The 21,099-nt window shown below is 39.8% G+C and overlaps 1 protein-coding gene across 1 annotated transcript; it reads right to left on the reverse strand.

The window, feature by feature from the left end:
• Window positions 1–6,176: 6,176 nt before the first annotated feature.
• Window positions 6,177–19,862, reverse strand: LOC311508820 (protein mono-ADP-ribosyltransferase PARP12-like). The gene is made up of 12 exons (XM_084573800.1): window positions 19,558–19,862; window positions 18,031–18,166; window positions 17,482–17,818; window positions 17,332–17,382; window positions 17,079–17,205; window positions 16,460–16,625; window positions 14,182–14,302; window positions 13,982–14,078; window positions 13,467–13,545; window positions 8,233–8,352; window positions 7,115–7,262; window positions 6,177–6,657 (listed from the first exon to the last, which is right to left on the reverse strand). Exons 1-12 carry the CDS (start codon window positions 19,833–19,835, stop codon window positions 6,275–6,277), a joined length of 2,043 nt encoding a protein of 680 aa, XP_084429926.1. The 5' UTR covers window positions 19,836–19,862; the 3' UTR covers window positions 6,177–6,274.
• Between the last annotated feature and the right edge of the window lie 1,237 nt (window positions 19,863–21,099).

A 21,099-nucleotide genomic window follows, 5' to 3' on the forward strand; every position in this document is an offset into this window, starting at 1 on the left:
GCCTTAGTACCATCTCAAGGAAGATACTCCCTCCTTCTGAAGAATAGATAACATGTTTGTTGCTAGGCAGTATGACGTGTACTGAAGATAATCTAGCATTGTGTATAAATACTGTTTCATTTTTCTGTTCTAGGAGCTCCTCTGCCATAACCTTGTGCTGTGTGAGATTCAGTGCACTGCTCGAATAAAGAAACGCTGACTTTGAGATCCTCATTGCAAGAATGGTGATTCCTTTTTTCACCCCACATAATTTGGTCCTTCGAGCGGGATCCCTGGTGCCATCCATTTCTTTCTCCAAACCTGGGAATATAAAGACCGTGCACGGCATAACTAAAATCTTTATCTGTGAAATCTGAATAAGGCATTCCACGGAAGGAGGGACGGGTTGGTCAACAGGATCAAACAAAGGTGAGAAGTTCATTTCTTTAATCAAGGATAAAATAGGTTCTAATAAAAAGAGGTAAAAAAAAAAATAATAGTAATAAAATAAAAAAAATAAAACGGGGCAGGACGAGGAGGCCGGGGAGGCGGCAGACGAGGCGGACGTGGAAGCTTCCATCGTCGAGGTGACAACGGCGGAGCATCAGCATGACTGACCGCCCCAAAATCAGGTGATGACATGAACACAGACAGAAGACCAGAACATGACCTCAACACATACCACGAAGAATATGACCCACACATGCACGGGTAAGTGTTAAACTTGGATAGTGTTGATTTGTTGCTACATGCAGAAGGAGAAAAACCTTTTATCACTCTAAATGTTTGTGGTCAGGAGACAGTGTTCCTTTGTGATTCAGGAGTGTGATTCAGATGAAGCTCCACACGGCTTGCAAATGTCAAACAATAGGATGATAGTTCTGTCATCAACTGGGAATAGAGTCATTGAGTCCTTAACGAAACAGACAAAACTATATGATCCAGTTACTGGTTTCAATACAAAATTACAAATGGTACTGTCAACCTCTTAGGGAGAGATGGTATGCGTGAACTAAAAATAGGAATAAAACCAACAGGGAAAGGCATGACAGCAGTCAGAATGACAGGCAAAACGAATACCTTTGTGCTGCAGGATATGACTCAACCTCATTATTGGTACAGCATTGATCCAATAACAACAGGCCCAGCATCAGTCACAGCACCTTTGAAAACGGAAACTGAACAAAAAACAAAACCAGGAAATGTAGTGCAATCAGAATGTGAAATGCACATTACCACTCATTACCTAACGACTCCAGGATCAGACAAACAATATGAAGAAATCTCCTTCAACGATCCCAAATACCCACTTACAGTAACAGCTTTGTATTGGGACAAACATGGGAATGTGGGAGCTGCAGTCAAAGGTGATGAAAGATTCACATCCATGTTCAGAGTGTTTTCAGTCTGAAAAAAAAAAATCAGTCTTGCAAAAACTAAAGAGCTACAGTGGCATGACACAGGAATGATGGTATATGATGGAGAAAAGAGTCTTCCTGGCAAAAACATGGTGCTGAAAGTGACAAAACATTCTACCATCCCAGATTACAGCTGTACAAAAAGATCTTGAGCTGGAAAACTACAGGTCAGGCTCAGACACATTTGAGGTCTATGAGCTGAAAAACCTCTGAAATTCATGCACCTCACTACAGAACAAGAAGAAGAGCTGAAGTGCACACCTAATGAGTTGTGGTCTACAGGACCCACTGATGTTGGACTGCTTAAAACTGCTCAGTCTGTTAATATAACACTTAAAAGCAATTGTGTTGCAGAAACTGATGAAAAGGTTTTGCCCCGCAAAGATCTTAGTGACACACCACTGACTGACTCAGACATGGACATATTTGTTGCAAAAATCCTGATGGTACAAATAAAGTAGGTTATGCTGTTGTCACTTTAAAATCAGTGCTAAAAGCCGAACCTCAGCCGTCACACCTCAGCACAAGTTGCTGAACTAATAGCACTAACTGAAGCATGTAAACTGAGCAAAAATAAAAAAAAGTAAACGTATATACTGATAGTCAGTGTGCCTTCTCTACTTTGTTTGTTTGTGCACAGCAGTGGAAGAACAGAGGTATGGTTACTTCCACTGGGAAGCCTGTGACACACAAAGATTTATTGTTACAACTCTCGGAAGCAATCCAGCTTCGACACAAGGTCGCAGTGTGCAAGTGTGCCGCACACACCAAAGGCACTGACGATGTCTCAGTTGGTAACAGCAAAGCTGACGACGTAGCTAAACGAGCGACACAAAAATCATTAAAAACTTTTTTGATGGACACTGATGTCATAAAAATAACCTCTGACCTACTAATTGACATACAACATTCTGCAACAGCGCAAGAGAAACGCTATTGGAAAACAAAAGGAACAACACAGTGAAGGAATTAACATCTGATCTGAAGGCAAACCCATCCTCCCTAAAGCCTTATATAGATATGCTGCAATGCTGAGCCATGGGCCTAGCCATGTCTCAGCAGGGGGGATGGTAAGGCTAGTAGAACAAACTTATACAGCCTATGGAATAACAACTTACTTTCAAAAAATTTGCGCAAAATATGTGCAAAAGACAATCCACAAGGTGATTATAGAGTTAAACCAGGCTCCTTCCCAAAATCTGCATATCCTTTCCAACAAATTGAGATGGATTTCATTGAATTGACTAAATGTGAAGGAAAGAAATATGCACTTGCAATAGTTGACAAATTTCCAAGTTGGACAGAAATATTTCCTGTCAGTCACCCAGATGCTATGCAGTAGCAAAAGCATTATGCCGAGAAATAATACCACGTTTTGGAATACCTGAAAGGATTTATTTTGATAATGGGACACATTTTGTAAATGAGGTAATTGCAAAAATGACACAACAACAGATGTTCCTCAAGACCATAAGATGTGGACTACTGGAGAAAGGTAGTTTTGTCTTTGTTTCCATCTCTAGGCGTGAGGAAGCCTATGCTTAGAATGGAGACTATGAACTGCAGAGTCTCTGGGTTTGTGAATGCCACATTATCTATTTTTGAGGCTCAGATGCAAGAACCTCCAGAACCTCATTGTGCTTGACCACCTTACTGCCTCTACAGGAGGGGTTTGTGTCCTTATTGGTACTTCCTGCCGCACTTATGTACCTGACAATGATGAGGATGGACGAGTGATGCTGTTAATAGAGATTTTAAGACTAATGACTCGTGGTTTACAATTGGCCCATGGTACATGGTATTTTTTAAACTTCTTACTCCAGTGATGCAATTTCTTGTTTTCTTCCTTGTTGTCATGTGTTGCTTGATACCATGTATCAAAGCAATGATTAGACGAATGGTAGGAGATGTTATGCTCCGGGAGAACAGGTATCAGGAACAGCTTTTGATGTTAGATGAAAAGAACATCTGCCAGGATGTGGTCTAAAGTAAGTTGCAAAAGAAGGATTCTAAATGACGTTAATGCTGAAAATCCAGAGAAGTGGTATTGACTGATTAACAGATGGAAACGTTGCAACTTGCTCCCTATGTATGTATTCTTTTTATATAACTAATACAATCCATTTAATCATGTAATCCCAGATTGAAGTATTTTTCTTTTTACGTATGCTATACAATTGTGTGAAAAAGTATAAACGGGGGAAATGATGGAAAAATATTGTGTTTAGTTACTAGATTTAGTAAACAGGTTATATTCATGCATGATAATGTGCCTTGTTTTTTAATCTGGAGATTAATCATTAAGGCATTAAGGCTTCGTTGCATGGACCCCTAAAAAAACCTCTCCTGCTACAGGCCAAATTTCTGAAATGATGCACGATCGCTGAAATTAAAAGCATGATATTAAACCACCTGGCACCTTCAATTATAAATGTTAGGGATGCCCACCCAGAAGATTACTGTCACCATATACTATGGTGGCCTATGGGGTCCAGACGAGGCCCTATTGATCTGACTTGTCAGAGGTCCTGTTCGTTTACGCAACTAGATTCCAGATTGTTGAAAACCTGCTTTGTTCTTTAATTCCACATATCCTGATGATTTGAAATTCACCAGTTGGTTAGATATGTGGCCACTGATACTAAACTATTGAACACACCAGTGAATAGTGGGCATACATGTAGGTTCTTGAAGAAGCACAGATTGATTTTATTGACTAACTGAAGGCCATCGCAAGAATCACTAAATACAATGTCATAATTATATTTTTTATACGTTAGTAAGTTCCAATAGTTTTTGGGCTCCAACTAGTTCTGAAGGAACTATATTGGATCTCCAGTTTTCTCCAGACCTGTGGTCTAAACACACAAAGATGTAGTAACAACTGCACAACATCCTTCTCCACTCCAGTCCAGTAGGGGGCAGTAAAACAAAAGACCACGGTGTTAGAGGAAGCCACACTGTAACGATCGTGAACATGGACAAGATCTGAGCTTTGCTGCCGTTTAATGTGATTTAATGTGACTCAGTGCCACAAACCACAAAAGCTGCTGTACTTTTGAAAAGTTCTACCTCCCGAGCAGGGATTTAAAATTATTATTATTTTTTTTAAATAATTTCCATTGAATCAAAACTTTCCTTCAATCTGGACAAGATTTTGTGTGCTTAAAATTGCAGCAGCAAACAGCCAATGGGCAGAAAAATCCAAAACAATAAGCTAAAAGGAGCTAAAACAATTGAGTGCAACTGCAGTGCAGGTCTGTCATATAAACATGAAACTTTCTTCTTTTTTTTATTGCAACTAAACCAGTTTATTTCAACCATATTTTTTTGTATTCTTTGCATTTGTTCTTTTTCAAAACACCTGGATGGGAGATTGATGGTCTTGGACAGTGCCTGTGATGTACAAATACAAGTTTAGAACAAGTTGTTGTTCTAAACTTGATACAATGGTGCAAAGCAAAGTTGAGTCAGTGCTGGTGGGGAAAAAAATCAGGGTGCATGACTACAGAGAAATCTCATCAAACATAATATGCAAACATTCACATCCATGCTGCATTTTGTCAGGAAGCCATAGGAGGTGGTTGTTAGTATATGTGTGTGTGTGTGTGTGTGTGTGTTGGTGTGTGTGTGTGTAGAGGGGAGTGCGTTGGAGATGGGGATTATTTGCAGCCCTAATGTCTTATGTCACAAGAAGTACCGGCAGCCATATTGATAATTTTTCATGACTTCCCTCATTTCACTAAGAGGCCTGCACCGACTGCCGCTAGCTTTTGCACTTCACTTATGAGACATACAGTGGAAGACAGAGAAGGGACTGCAGCTCCAACACTGAGAAACCAAGGAGTATGTGAATGTGAATGGGAAAAGAACGCAGTGATCAGTTAGCAACGATTAGCAATGCTAAAAACAAAAAATCACTACAGTTTAGAAATAAAAAGCATTTCTTGTTGTTGTAATGAAGCCGTAATGTTAAATAGGTAATGAAGCTATTCATTTTACGGCTTATTTCTGAATGACAACAGGAAATGCGGAAGTCTGTCGCCCTCTACTGGTTGGTAGAGGGTGGGTCACGACAACTGAACCCTTAATCCCGCTTAGCATTATTAAAGCCGTCGACAAACCGGCACAGAGTCCGGCATTGCCCTCGGATGTTTTTCTACGTGTTTTGCACGTTGTACGACAACTCTCACGACGTGTCCTGAGCACAGCGTGCTCTTCAGTGCACAACCTGGCAAAGTGAAAGATAACATTTCACAAATTACCACATTGTCACCTTTGTGCAACCCAAAGGGTTAATACTTCCCAAATGACATCACATATGTGATGACAAACGGTAAGCTATGATTGTTTGGGTACCAAGTAACCTTTTGTTTTTTGAGTATAATAGCTAGCTATAAGCGACATATGTACGTGTCATCCATTTGACGTCTTGTTTTTTGTTTTTCAGGATTCTTTTTGGCGCACTGATAAAAATAGACAGTGCAGCAGAAATAGACAAAGTGAATTAATCGTAATATACCTGAAGTTGGTGACTTGAGCGTCGACCATTCTATCGAGGCTTCTGCATTGTTTCCATTTGATCAAACGTGGTTGCACCCAACTGAACAGGTAGCGCCACAAACTGTTTACCATTAACAGCAGTGGGAAAACGCAGTACTTGGTGATAATTTCTTTGACATTTGTGACAAATTTGGTTGGAAACTGGCTTCACTACTGTAAAACACAGCAGCTGTCATTTATGTTTTTTTAGAAGAGTCATAAATAATTTTAGTGCTATTCCACCCTTCAGATAAAAAATAATAATTATCTAATCAGTTCACCTAATTATCCGAAGCCTTCTGCATAAGCTAGATCAAGATCCTTCAAGTTTGTCATTAAGAAATGACACAGGAATTCTTGGCTGGTGGTGGACTTGGCGTTGCCATAGGTGCCGCCAGCAGTGTAGGTGCTGCCGCTGGTCTCGGTGCTGGTGAAACACTGTACAAGTCAACGCGTGGGTGCATGTCCTTGTACTGCAGCAGGTACTCTGGGTAGATCTGGTGCTTCTCAAAAACAACAAATATGGAGGGATTCAGAGTGTCATTTACACAGCTGTCAAAGAAGTTGATGTCGCCGCCGTCTTTAGAAGGAGCTCGTCGGTAGTCGGGGGACCCTTCGGTGTAGTCTCCTACCAGCACCCGTGCGATGAACATGGATTTGACATTAGTGTCGCCGGTGTAGCTGTGGGAGTATTTGGAATCCCGGGCAAAGTAACTACCTGGGTTTGGATACAGAAAGAGAAGATTTTGAGAGGCTATAGTTGCAACGAATAACTTTTTCTTTGTCCTGCTGGAACAGATTCCACTTGTAGTATAAGACCCTGATGAAGGCCACGGGCCAAATCACATCGTTCTAATAAAGCCGTTCCATATACTACAAGTGTTGAAAGCATCATTTCCCAGCACCAACAACAGTCTAAACTAGAAGCTTAGACTATAACAAAGACTTAAACAGCTTATCTATCATAAAAGCAGGTGCTAGTAAAACTAACTTTTACTTTTTGTGAACTTTCACCATGGTTAGTATTTCCAGTAGGAGGGAAATACTATCAATAAGCTTTTTGTGAATGGTTCCTTGTGAGTTCCACCTGCTGAACTGTCCCATCAGACCACTTTTGTAATTTAACACAACAGCTCATCTTTTGCTCTCAGAGTAGATCAGAATGAGTATTTCACCTTTGCCAAAAGCCGTCCCATGGCTCCCGCAGATTCTCCAGTCAAAGTTGGAGCGGCATATGGCGTCGACGTGTTTCGAGTCAGTGCCATGAAAAAGCTTTTTTTCTTTCACATTGCGTCCACCGTTGTTGTCCTTCATCACATTCTTCTGCCTTCAGATTGGAGAAATAAATGAAAGGACTTAAAGCTGATAGATTTAAACACATTATTGGACATAAAGCAGAACTGAGTAGCCTTTGCTGATCAACAGTCTTTGCGGCCAAAAGTGGCAACTGCAGGATAACGCTACATGCACATTCAGCTATTGTACGTCTTTTGCACTGCAATATCTACCTTACATTTGCTAACATTAGCTGTCAGCGCAGTAAGCCGTTTGTTGTAGCGGCAACCCTTACCCCTTAACAATGATCATTCTTTTTCTTTTGAATAAAAATTTGAATAATGATGCGTTACTTCGACTTTAAAAAGTTACATAGTCTCACTTCATTGATAAGACAGTGATGCTACCTGCACAGATGTGTTTGCAGGGACACTAATGTTCCTAATCAGAACAAATCGGATTGAGGGGGATGGTGTAAACCTTTTCGTAATCCATTCAATAGGAAATTATTAGCACCTGATAATGGTGTCAATCATTTCTCTCTGGTTGGCTGCACATTTTTGCCCCATGTGGTGTAAATATTAGGTGACGTGATGAGTTGTTCAAAAAAGTGTTTGAAAAGATGAAGAAAGCCGGAATCCACGAGTCCAAGTGGTAGAAAACCTGAGTTTGTCTTGGTTCTCGTCTTCAAATGAATGAATGAATTCATTGCCGTTGGGGGAATTATGGGGAAATATTTTTGTCAGTTTTGATACCCCACCGTGGGCAGAAGCACCATGGGCATGTTTTGGGGCATGTAACAAATCTATGTTATCAGATCATTCTATTTAGTATCCATGTAAACAGTCATGTTTCAGTCTCTATTTCAATCCAGATGAATAAATACTGTCCATGCAAACGAAGTCAATAATAAACAAGCTGACGATCTACTACTTACAAACAAGCTGTCAGACAGGCAAGAGATTGATTAAGTTCCCAGACCGAACACATGAAAATCACATACATACCACTGAAAGACTTGCCAAAGAGCTTTGTTCTGAATCCTCTCAATCTTGACAACGTCAAAGCCTCTCAAGGTTTTACAGAAAAGAGCCTCAACCTTCTTAAATTCATCCGAGGTGCGCTGGAGGGGGATTCGCTGGAAAACATTTAACATTTTCAGTTGCAGTTATCAGCAAAAGCTGATTCGGTCTACTGGAGGCAGCAAAGGCGAGCAATGATCACGGGTTACAGATATAATTCAAACAAAGAATATTCTTTAGTGCCAGGTAAGTAGGTGCTGAGCAGCTCTTGCAAGTGGAATCAACCAGAATTTTCAGAGACAAAGCGACAAAATGTCAAGATTATGAAAGATTATTAAAAGCACATTTAAGTCATTTCATGAAAATCGAAAAGAAGTTAGAAAAACATACATTTGTTAGATCAAAGTTCTCCGACACATTTAAGGAACATTACAAACTATTATGATATTTTTACTGACTAAAGTATAGATAAAATCCCACTCACCAATGGCATTAGTAATTCAGAAGACAACAGAGTTGTCAAATAACTCATTTACTTAATACATTCGGGAATATAGCTGAAGTCTGAAGTCAACATAAACTTGAATTAAACAGATGTTTCCACCACTCCACAGCTTTTATGGTTATGTGGTAAGGACATATAACCTTATGCGTGACATCAGATAATCTTCAAACAATTTTTTACACACTGGTCATTCCAGTTATAATTCACTACATCAGGTCAAAAGTTTACATTCAAATTAAAATATTGACCTGAAAAGAAGGGGGAGGCTTGCAAACAAGAACACCATCCCAACTGTGAAGCACAGGGGTGGCAGCATCATGTTTGCTGCACACTTCAGAAAATTATGGCATCATAAACAATTTAAGGCAATGGTACCAAATACTAACTAAGTTTACGTAAACTTCAGACCCACTGAAGTGATTAAAGAAATAAAAGCTACTATATACTTTTAAAATAATGTCCTAATCGGGGTATGTTATCCAAAGTTAAATATCAGGAATTGTGAAAAACTGAATGGTGGAGCCACCTTCAGCAGTGAGACCAATAAGTTTTATATAAGAGTTATTGTAAAAAACATTCACTTTAGAATTACACAACACAACGTGACATAGATTGATGGATTGCAATAAAAAGGTTACCTTTAATAACATTTCGGTGCTATGTATGGCTGTTTTTGTACATTACGTTTCTTGTTTTGTGTACGTTTTGTCAGGCAAACAACATCTATAGCCGGCATGATCTCTTTAAGATCGGACTATGTCACGAGCGGTGCGTAACCAGCGAGTTTTTCCGCACACACAAGATTCTGGTGGAGTTAGCGAAGAGCCCCAGCTCACCATGGATTGCCATCCCAGCAGGGAGGAGGCACAGACGACATAGAGAAAGAAGGCAAAAGCGAGGCTGCAGGGCTGGCGGGTTAGCCAGGCAGCCACTCAAACCACCGCTCCCCAGCCTATTTCTCCCGAATGCCAGATCCCTCGCGAACAAAATGGACGAGTTGAGGCTACAGACTACAATGAACAACACCGTGAAGGATGCGTGTATTCTGCTTATCACGGAAACCTGGCTTCACCATTCCATACTGGATTCTCCTATTGAGCTAGCAGGCTACACCACACAGCCCCATGACAGGACAGCGGACTCCAGGAAGAGCAGAGGAGGGGGACTCTGTGTGAACAACAGCTGGTGTACTAACACAGTGAAGGTAGACAGTCACTGCTCTCCGGATTTAGAATATCTGACTGTTAAATGCAGGCCCATTTATCTTCCAAGGGAGTTCACTGTGATCATGATTACAGCTGTTTACATTCCACCAGATGCTAATGCTAGCCTGGCTGTCTGACTTTTGCAGGCAAGCATTTCCAACAAGCAGAGCATGTATCCTGATGCTGTGAATATAATAGCTGGGGATTTTAATCATGCGGACTTAAAGGCAGCACCCCCCAAATTCCACCAGCATGTGAAGTGTGCTACAAGGGGAAAAACACCCTGGACAAGGTGTACTCTAACATCAAACTGGGTTACAGGGCCAGACCACTACCACACCTGGGTCAGTCTGACCACTTGCCCTTGCTGCTAATCCCTGCATATGCCCCCCTCAGGAAAACTGCTCCAGCCATCACAAAGACTGTTACCACATGGCCAGAGGGTGCCTCCCAGCAGCTGCAGGACTGCTTTGAAAGGACCAACTTGGAGGTCTTTGAACACCAGGAGCTGGAGGTGTTCACAGACAGTGTTCTGTGCTACATTAACAACTGCATAGACACTGTCACAGTGGACAAATCCGGGTCTACCCCAACCAGAAGCCCTGGATGACATGGGGGGTCCAGCAGCTGCTAAAAGCGAGGAACACCGCATGGAGGTCCGGCAACAAAGACCTCAACAGCACAGCCCGAGCCAACCTGAGGAGGGACATCAGAGAGGCCAAGGCAGACTACAGGAGGAGGATAGGGGACCACCAGTAACAACAGCAGGCAGTGTGGCAGGGAGTTCAACATCTGACCAACCACAGGACCAACCTCGGAGTGGCTGAAGGTGCCCTCAGATTATTAACTGGTCTCAACTAGGTTGTGATAATATTAAGCATAATGAGACGAAGAAAATATAGGCACACTTCAGTAACAGTTTAGGTGCTCTAAGTCAGTGATCCCCAACCCCCGGGCCGCGGACCGGTACCGGTCGGTGGGTCATTTGGTACCGGGCCGCACAGAAATAATAAATAACTTCCATTATTCCCGTTTGATCTATTATCTGTGTCTGAATGATGTTTTATTTTGAAAAATGACCGGATTCTCTCCATTATATCCGTTTATGACGCACTCTTGACGCATGTCAAGGCCTCGAGACCATAGATCACGTGATACGTCCCGAGATCGCAAATGACGGGGGCCTTAAACGTCTGTTCGAGACAACAGCTCTGCCGGTGTTCTGGATTAGTCATGGCAGAATACCCCGAGATCGCCACAACAGCATTGAAAACACTGTTGCCATTTCCGACATCTTGTCTGTGTGAAGCAGGGTTTTCTGCAGTGACAGCAACCAAAACAAAATTACGAAGCAGACTGGTCATAAGCAGCACACTTTGGGTTTCATTGTTTCCCATTACCCCAAGATGGGACCGTCTTGTTGCAGCAAAACAAGCGCAGGGCTCCCACTGATTCAGTGCTATTGTGAGTAGCTAGTATTTTCATGCACTTTTAGTTTTTGTGGCGTGTCTTATTTTGAAGGCATGTTTTAACGTTACCACAGCGACCAGAGAGCGTTGGGGCAGAGACGATGTTACTCGTGTCAAGTTCGGTTGTTGGTGTGACGTTATGAGGACGCTGCTAATAAAGTTGCACATGAATACAGTGGATTTACGTTTTTTTATTATTATTATTTTATAGAGAAAATACTACAGTTATTATGCCGGTCTTATCATTTTATTTTGTTTTTATCTGCTACACCTTCCGGTCCGTGAAAATACTGTCTGACATTAAACCAGTCCGTGGCGCAAAAAAGGTTGGGGGCCACTGCTCTAAGTCTTACATGACGGTACATGTAAAGTTATCACTTGTATTGCCGTTGTTTATTAGTAAAGACCATCACTTACAGGTAACGTAAGCAGGCAGCAGTGACCATTATTATCTCTGACCATTCCATCACAGAGAGAATCTGTTGGCCTATCCAGGCTGCTGTACTCTGCTCAAGTTTGCATGCAGGTGAAAGACGCACTTTACATATTTGTAGAATTGCTAAAATGTGTACTTGTACTTTAATACATGGAGACGCACTGAGTGTGGTATGAAAGTCAAAGTGTCCCAGCTGGTACAGCAATCAGTATCAACGGACAATCCACAAGCTTCATATTCTGCTGTGCTTTCTCGCTTCTATTTTGATTCATTTAATAGCTAGTATTAATACGTCTTTCTGGCTTTTTAAAGTTATAATTCAAAAAGCAACAATTTATGAGATGTTACAAAAACTCTGCCGATTACACATTTGGTAAAATGCTATGAAACCCCAAACCTTTGTGTTAGTATGAATGAATAGCAATATATATTTAGTTTATTTGTAAATGATTGGGTTATGATTTTTTTTTGATTTTTTTTTTTTTTTACAGGTTATAACATTAATGGATAAAACATGAAAATAATGTCAATGTAAAACCATAGAAACACAACATACATTTTAACAAATATTCAAACATTATTAAGTATTTGATGTGTAAGAAATAATTTATATTTATAGCTTTATAAAGATAAGTATTTTTTCATTATTAAAGCTACAGTGTGGAACTTCTGTCGCCCCCTTCAGGCAGTTACAATAACTACGTGCAATTTTAATTTTTTTCAAAGTGTCCATTTTGTTAAGTTTCTGTTTAAAGAGTTCCACACTTTTGTCAAGCTGCTTCACTTTTGGCTTTCTTGGACAAAATCTTATTTTCGCAATACCCTGTGATGGTCGCTGAAATAACTGAGGATGAATGTAAACTGTTCAATGCATGATCTATATGATCTATATTGGTCCACACTGTCAAACAGTGCATCAAAGAGATTTTCTTGGACACTTCCTAAATTCTATTTTATTATTCTTGACGAGAAGAAATGGTGATTTTAATAATCAAGCCTTGTCTCACCATGTCATTGTTGTTAGGTTAGTACTGTTGATAATGTCAGCTGTCATGTCTCCATGTTACCTCTAGACTCGTATTAGTCAGCATTTCTGGTGCCAGTGGTCTCAAATATTGTCTAAATGTAGCTAAAAGGACTAAATACCACTGATCCATGTGGGGAAAAAAAACATGTTAGCAGTTGACACTAGCAAACAACATGTCTTAACAACAACATGCCTTTTATTGACTAGGTCTAGCATTAGTTCTTGCCACATCCAAATGATCATGATATTGTTAAGCTTGGAGCACCATTAACTAAGCGCTTATTTAGAAAAAAACGTGTTGCTGACTTTTATCTGCCATGGTAAGCCAGCAATTACCTGTTAATGATAGTTAGCTTAGCTACAGAAATAGCAACATTACTAGCATTTTACTAGATGTGGATTGGTATAGTGTATATTTGTAAGGTTTAAATAAAATTCAGAAAAATTACAATGAAAGGACAAACAATAAGCAAATCTATGTCTAAATGTACTTCTAGCAGTACCACTAACTCAGGCTAAGTAAGTGTAATCTAAAACGGTAGAGGCTTTTAAGTTTTCAATGATTACGGTGTGTTGTATTCACAATACCGAGAATCCTGTAGGAGGCAGCTGACTCTTGTCCCAGTGGTCTGGTACAGGGGCAAAAATTGAATGATTCAGAGGCCTTCTGCAGAGAGAAGTGGTGAGGTTTAGTTAGTTAGGTGGAAAACACAAGCAACACCAATGTAAGTAGAACCACTTCAGAAAGTATTCAGACCCTTTTACATTTTGCACACTTTGTAGTCCTGTAGATTTGTTTTAAATAGATAAAATAGGCTTTTTCTATCAATGTGCACTAAATAGCCCATTTTAATAAAGCAACAAAATATATTTTTAGAAATGTCTGCATATTCATTCAGAATGTTGCCGGACTCAATTCTTACCAGAATGTGAGTCTGGCAACATTCCTTAGGTATTTCATTACGGGACGTTTCAACCAATACAAAAAAATACATCTGCACGCAAATGGATGGTTCTACAATCAATCAGAGCAACAAAGTGTGTGATATTAAGATTGAGGCTTTCTTGACAAATGCCTTAATCGCCATTAACTGATACCGTACCTCACTCTCTTTGACTGGACATCCTCAGCAGAGACAAATCGAGGCCGTCTACACACAACCCTCTTTGTGCCATAGTGCTTGTTTGTTTGTATCATGTCTGGGGGAAACATTTTAATATCAAATTTCAATCAAATAATAATAATAATAAATTATATTATTAAAATGCAGAAAACTGAAAATATGGAGAGGTCTTCATTTACCTTGGAAACTAAGTGAATATTTCTGTGATCCAGCCATGAACTCCACCACATCTTTATTGTTGTCCAGAAACTTCTGCTCCAGCTGAGCACTGGTGATGTCTGCTGGTTTGTGTCCACCGATCTGCAGCACAAGTCACAACTTTTTAATTTTGAAACAAATCTATATTGGCATATGGCCAAAGACCAACCAGTTCGTATGCAAAAAGATTATTGCCTGGGGAACTTGTAACAAAGTTGGTTGGTTAGCTCACCTGAGCTGAAATTGTAGAAAACTAGCTAGCCTTCGATTGGTATCAAAAGCAGCTTAACAACTTACCATTATAGTGAGTCTGACTGTCTTTTTGGCTACTAGATCCTCAGACTCATTTCACATTTAGTGTTGCCTGTGGTGTTTTTTTTTTCAAGTGTTTTATTCTTCCTTATCCAGACTGCAACTTTTGAACCTAAATGTCTTTAAAGGATTTGAATTCAGAGCACTGAACAAGGAACAATAATCAGGGATGAAAATGCCTAGATGGAAGGAACCACAGGTCCCTGAATGGCCACTTGAGGCTGCACCAAAGAAGATATTCAATCTCCAGACCTCTGTGTTAAAATACCCAGCTTTACAGCAGAAATAAACATGTTTACAATCTGATTAATTCATAACCTTGTATTGGTCTCTTTAGCTAATTTCACCATCACTTTATATTAAGCCTCCAAGTAATGCGTCATTAAGGGCATGGCCGCTTTGAACAGAAGCCATCTCAGGGTCCTAGCTTTCTGCCTCGTCATCACACACCCACCTCAGCTCAACACACTCTCCCACTTTTAAATTAGCTGGGAGTTAGATTAGATACTACCAAGATGGCGACAAACAGTGCATCCCACACTGAGCTTCAAAACTTCTCTTCAGGAACACTATGGATGATATCACGTACGGTTCGTTCTGATTTAAAATGTATGTAAAGTTCAGTTTAATTTCGAAAGATTTAAATTTTACTACTTGAATAAATAAATCAGATTTTGGATTAGCCTCAGACGACTAGTCCCTTCTGTTCATAATATTATGCTGTGCTCACATGCAGCTCTTCAAGTAATGTTCTCTTTGATAGTATAAACCTGGGGGACAACAGATAGAGTGTTAAGGAGAGGTCAGCTTTGAAATCTGGAGTATTGCGCATTGTAGCAGCTAATCTCTGCTTTGAGATGCCTTAGATGTACGTGCAGGCTGTGTGGATTTTATATGTGGATGTACAGCTATAAGACTTTACTGATGAGCTGTATGCCTAGCAGCTTAAGCAGGGGAATATAACACAGGAAAAAGGCAATGTTGATTATGAACATTTAAAAATTATGACAGTGTTGAACACATGTAATCATCAGTTCCACAAAGGTTTAGTGGACCATGAGCGGGAAGAAAAAAGTGGGAAATTTGGTTGTGGTGTGATTTGAGTGTTTAAATATTTGTCTCTCTTCCATAGAGCACTATCTATGATATCACGTTATTTTACTTCAGACAATTGGGACCAATCTAAAAGAGTTCAAATACAGCGGAACACTAAGGCAGCATATAAGTTGTGGTAAGCCTCCGAAATGTCACTGAAATGGAGGAAATGGACCACTGTAAATGTTCTTGTTGAATATATATATACTGTATATATATTTTTTGTATTTTTGTATATTTGAGAGCCAAGTTTCTTTATTTTATTCTATTTTATTTTATTTTATGCGTAATGCGTGCAACAACACCAAAGCAAATTCCTTGTATATACAAACATGCTTGGCAATAAAGTCTTTTCTGATTCTGATTCTGATTTTTCACTGCTTAGCATTGGACTGGGAGTGCAACGTTTTCATTCAAAATATGGTGCCTTCACACTTGTGGCAATAGACCAACAAGCTACAATACATTTTCAATGGAAGCAGGCAATATGAAGAGTCAGGCTTTGATGCTCACCAACAGTGTCAACGCTCAGCTGACTGAGCTGACGTTGTCGTAGGTTACCAGAGTTACAATTCTGAACAAAAACAAAGAAGTTGCTGGCTACAAAATGAATGCGAAACGAGCTGCTTAGTAAAACCAAATTACAGTGTTTGGCAGAGGTTTTCTCTGGGTTAATAATGGTTATTTCATCCTATGTTTCAATAAAAAGATTGCTTACAGAGTGCTGAAATTAGTTTTATGTAACATACACATACACTGGGCCATTCATTTCAAGTTGTACCCTACAGCATGGCCTCCACCAAACATTCCAGGCATTTTTATGCCTGGACAATACTGACTCTAGTTACTCACTTCTGATGCGTACTGGTTCCACTTTCCGAACTCATCCTGCCAGTACCAAACCCACTCAGTGGTGTGGATGAAGGTCGGCTCAACCAAAGAGTTTGCGGTGGAGAGTCGCCGTACTTGGTTAGGTCCACAGGTCATAGTATCAAAATGCACAGGAGGGGTGGTGGTACTGAAGACAACAAAATGAGAATAATTCACACAATTAAATACATGAAAGAAAGAAATCATCTGTTGGGGTACGCGCATATATTAGTTTGCTGAAACAGCAGGTGAACAGATTTTCTAGTGTCAAGTAAACGACCTTTCAGCTCAAGTGCAAGCCAACAAACCAGTACTGTATAGAAATGTAGTGCAAAAGCAAGATGCAATTAAATCAATTATAGGCCTTTATAAGAACTAGGAGACTGGTCCTTGTTATTTCAAGGCTCCTAGTTTCGGTCTTAATGGAGCACTACACTGATTTTGCATGTCAAGTTCATGTTACAGCTTCATATCAGTTTAAATGTAAATCGTTTTAGTTAAGAATAGTACAGACCTCAAATCACCACTGACTGACTGATCACTCAGTTTACGAATAATATTTACCATAACGAATACACCGCTGAATGTCAGTAGCGAGTACCTGTAAGAGTTTCTGGGGTCACAGTAGTCCTTCTCAATTGTCTCATTATCAGGCAAGGCCGTCCACTGATCGCCCTCCTTGACCTCCCATCTGTACGGCATCTTGTCGTGGGCTTTAAAACATCGGTCTGAGAATGCCCCGGGTCATTAAAATAAAAGATTAATCACACCTAATCAAACTCATTCAACGACCACATTCAAGTACACAGAATAAGTTCTATCGTTGATGTTCTTTGTGACGATTAATTACTCACCATCATGCTTACAGTGTCCTTTGATAAAGTACATGCATATCTCTGTTTTGTCTAAAAGAAACAAACAGTATACAGTATTAAGAATAGTTCCTTCAGAGAGCAGTTTTAGTTTATCTTCCCATTCAAGGTTTTACAGCCGTCACAACTTACCTCTGACAGGCCTTTGTCGTCTGTTTGGCACATCGTCACCAACTTCACCAGTTTGCTGCTGCTGTTGGCGGTTGCGCCTCTGGCCCCTACCACTCTTGTTGTCAGACAACCTCAAAGCCTCTTTATTTGCATAAACTGACTTCAGGGAGTGAAAGAGGGTGTCAGGCACGCCTTTATCAAGCAGGGATTTCAGTGGCTGAAACGCATAAAAATCATGGTTCCTGGAGCAGCTGCAGTCACCGATCACAAACTTCTCACAGATGTGGAGTCTGTTGCAGCTATTACCATCCTTACACCGGCCAAACTCGCCCTCACCGTTGTTGTAAGCATAGCATATCTGGCAGAGAGAGGATGAAACAAGGATGGTTACAATTGAAATTGAATTTTTTTTAATATCCATGATTAAAACATAGCTGCTTGTCTGACTAGCCAGTGCTTGTATTTAGCAACAATAACAATAATTTATTAAAATAAATGAAAAGAAAAATGAAAGTCAAAAGGTGAGGTTATCCTTTTAAAAGTTAAAGTTGTGTGTGCTGTCAGACTTACAGAAGGCAGGAGTGCTTTGTTGCTCTGCAGCAGCAGTGTGCACAGCTCTGCCCTGTCCAGTCTCTCCAGTCCATGCTGTCTTAGTACTTGTTGATTGTGGGCAGAGTTCAGCTCATGAGAGAAGTTGCAGCCTCTCCTATTGTCAAGGAATCCACATACATTGGTTATGACTTCTGCATAAAATTACAGCACATTTAAATAAGCTTAAATAACACCTGATTGAATGTGAAGGGTTTGGGTCATACATCTACAAAGTCTGCATTTAAATAGTGGAACTATTGACTTTGGGGGGACTGCTCTGGTTTATTCACTTTTGGATGGAGAATTATCTAAAAGACAAGATTAACACTCAAATTTGTAAACCAAGTTGCCATCAGCAGCCACTTAGTCTAGCATTAAAAGTGGAAACAGTCATCCAAAAAACACCTTCTACGCCCTGTAAAGTTGACTATTGTGTGTGTGTGTAACAAAGTTATTTATACAAAGAAAAAATGTACAACAGACTACACTAATGTGTACAAACAACTTAAATGAAAAATTCTTATTAGTGCTGCCGGGAACTGTTAGGTTGTGATTTTGAGTGGGGATGTCTCCACAGACACCCAGTGAGGAATACTTTTCTTTTTTTTTTTTTTTTGGAATACATTTTCATATAATTTCATAAGTCAGCCATAGGATCAGTCTCTGATTTGTTAAATCAAGTTGTACACGAATAGATTAAAGATTTTAGCACTTTCAAGACTTCTTAAGTTGCCTCAGTCTTAATGCTAAACTAAAACTAATAGTCAAATGAGACAATACTGCACAACCAAAAATTAAACCTCAGTGAAATAAATTGGATAAATGTCCAGCTTTAAATTATTGATTTGCGCTTTAAAAATGTGCTCATTCTTTCTTTCCATAAGAAAGTGCAATGTTAGCCTCCTCTTAGTATGTAGCTACAATTAGTTTAGATTAGCATGGAGATTGAGATAAAACTTAAACTTAACACCCACATGAACGTTCACTGTATCATTTTTGTAAGAACAAAACTTTGTGTTAAGGATGATAGTGATCTTTAAAGGGATTGGGTTTATTTTTCTTGACTATGGACTTTCCTTCCATAAGCTGCTGCTAGTGTCAGCTTGACAATTGACTTATAGCATTACACAATCTTGACATTTATTTATGCCTTGAGTTTAAAAACAGCAACAACAACACAAGTCTAAGATGCCCACCAGACTACTGCTTGTCAAATAATAAATTACACTCTAAAGGTACATGCTTGTCCCAAGTTTGTTTTTCTGTGAGAATCGCAGACGAACGTTAAACTTCAACTGAAATGTCCGACTTTCCCTGTCGACATGAGAACGCATTCCACGCATTCATCTACAAAGACGAAATCAGTTAAGACATAGTATGTTATCCATTGAATAACTAACGATAAAATAATAAATGTTACTTTTAAAATCAACAAACATCTCTCCTACAAACTGCCTGACCGAACCAAACACGGCCCACCTGACTTGAAGCAAACGTGTAATTTACCTCGTCAGAGTAAAACTACAGGTGCCGCTGAAGAGGAAGTTTTTACACAGGTGTAGCTCCGTGCACGTCCCGGGACACTCTCTGTTCCAGCACAGTCTCAGACTCGTCCTCGCCACCACCGTCTGCTGTCCATTAAGACAGAACTCAGCAAATTTCTCTTTGCAAGAAATGATCTTCGACACATTGTCCGAATCTTCAGGGAAGAGGTTGTATATCAAATCAGCCGTGTCAACTGCTCCTTGGTTGGCGCAGATCAACTTAAACACTTCTGACTCCATTCCAGCTCCTCCAGTTTCCTTCCACCTTCGAAACAACACGACTGCCGACCGACTGGTTCTGCTGTCAAGGGGAGGAGGATAAGTTAGATATAATTTCTGATGATTGGAAACCGAAAATTAAATATTGTAAACCGGGGTCAATGCTGTAAAGCTTCATTTGTCCGCTTGGGGGCGTCAGAGTTCAGGCTCTACTTCATTAGAGAGGAGAAGAGAATGCATGGCACGAAAATATAAAAATAATCTCTCTACATATAATAAAATTAAAATAATAATAATAATATTTCTTATTTATTCATTTAAATAATTTCTCCCTGCATACCTCCCAATGGAAGGTGTAATCCCATTCATGTAATCTGTTAGTCCCATCAGCCACAGACCTGCCAACACGTCCTCCTATTTTAGTGAACGCCTTACTTTCAAAACATATATATTGTATAGATTTATTCACACGCATAAATTACAATTACAATGCCCCTAACCCTAACCCTAGATTCAAAGAGGGGAGAACTCATATCTGAACCCAATTTCAGGTAAAAAAAATAAAAATATAGTTCAGATTTCCTCTAAATGATTAACCGTTGCCTATAATACCTTTATGTTTTTGTTGTTTGATAGAAAAATATTGGGTTTAGTTAATAGATTTAGTAAACAGGTTATATTCATGCATGATTATGTGCCTTGTTTTGTAGAAAAGCTGTTAGTTCAAGGAGAGTGCAGGAGGCCCAAGGCCTCAGTTCCATCTCAAGGAAGATACTCCCTCCTTCTGAAGAATAGATAACATGTTTGTTGCTAGGCAGTATGACGTGTACTGAAGATAATCTAGCATTGTGTATAAATACTGTTTCATTTTTCTGTTCTAGGAGCTCCTCTGCTACAACCTTGTGCTGTGTGAGATTCAGTGCACTGCTTGAATAAAGAAACGCTGACTTTGAGATCCTCATTGCAAGAATGGTGATTCCTTTTTTCACCCCACATAATTTAGTCCTTCGAGCGGGATCCCTGGTGCCATCCTTTTCCTTCTCCAAACCTGGGAATGTAAAGACCGTGCACGGCATAACTAAAATCTTTATCTGTGAATTCAGAATAAGACATTCCACGGAAGGAGGAGGGACGGGTTGGTCAACGGGACCGAACAAAGGTGAGAAGTTCATTTCTTTAATCAAGGATAAAATAGGTTCTAATAAAAAGAGGTAATAATAATAATAAAATTGAAAAAAGAACCTATATGAAAGCATGAAGGCCTATAAAGAGTACTGAGTTGTGT

This window comes from Chelon labrosus (genome assembly GCF_963514085.1).
Source record: "Chelon labrosus genome assembly, chromosome: 23".
Taxonomy (NCBI): Eukaryota; Metazoa; Chordata; class Actinopteri; order Mugiliformes; family Mugilidae; genus Chelon; species Chelon labrosus.

Excerpts from the sequence above, each read along its gene's own strand:
- LOC311508820 (XM_084573800.1), bottom strand. The coding sequence starts at position 19,835 with ATGGAGTCAGAAGTGTTTAAGTTGATCTGCGCCAACCAAGGAGCAGTT. Across the intron at positions 13,546-13,981 it reads GTCCAGTCAAAGAGAGTGAG|AAGGCCTCTGAATCATTCAA; the intron begins GTACGGTATCAG and ends TTCTCTCTGCAG. Across the intron at positions 8,353-13,466 it reads TGCCTCCTACAGGATTCTCG|CGAATCCCCCTCCAGCGCAC; the intron begins GTATTGTGAATA and ends AATGTTTTCCAG.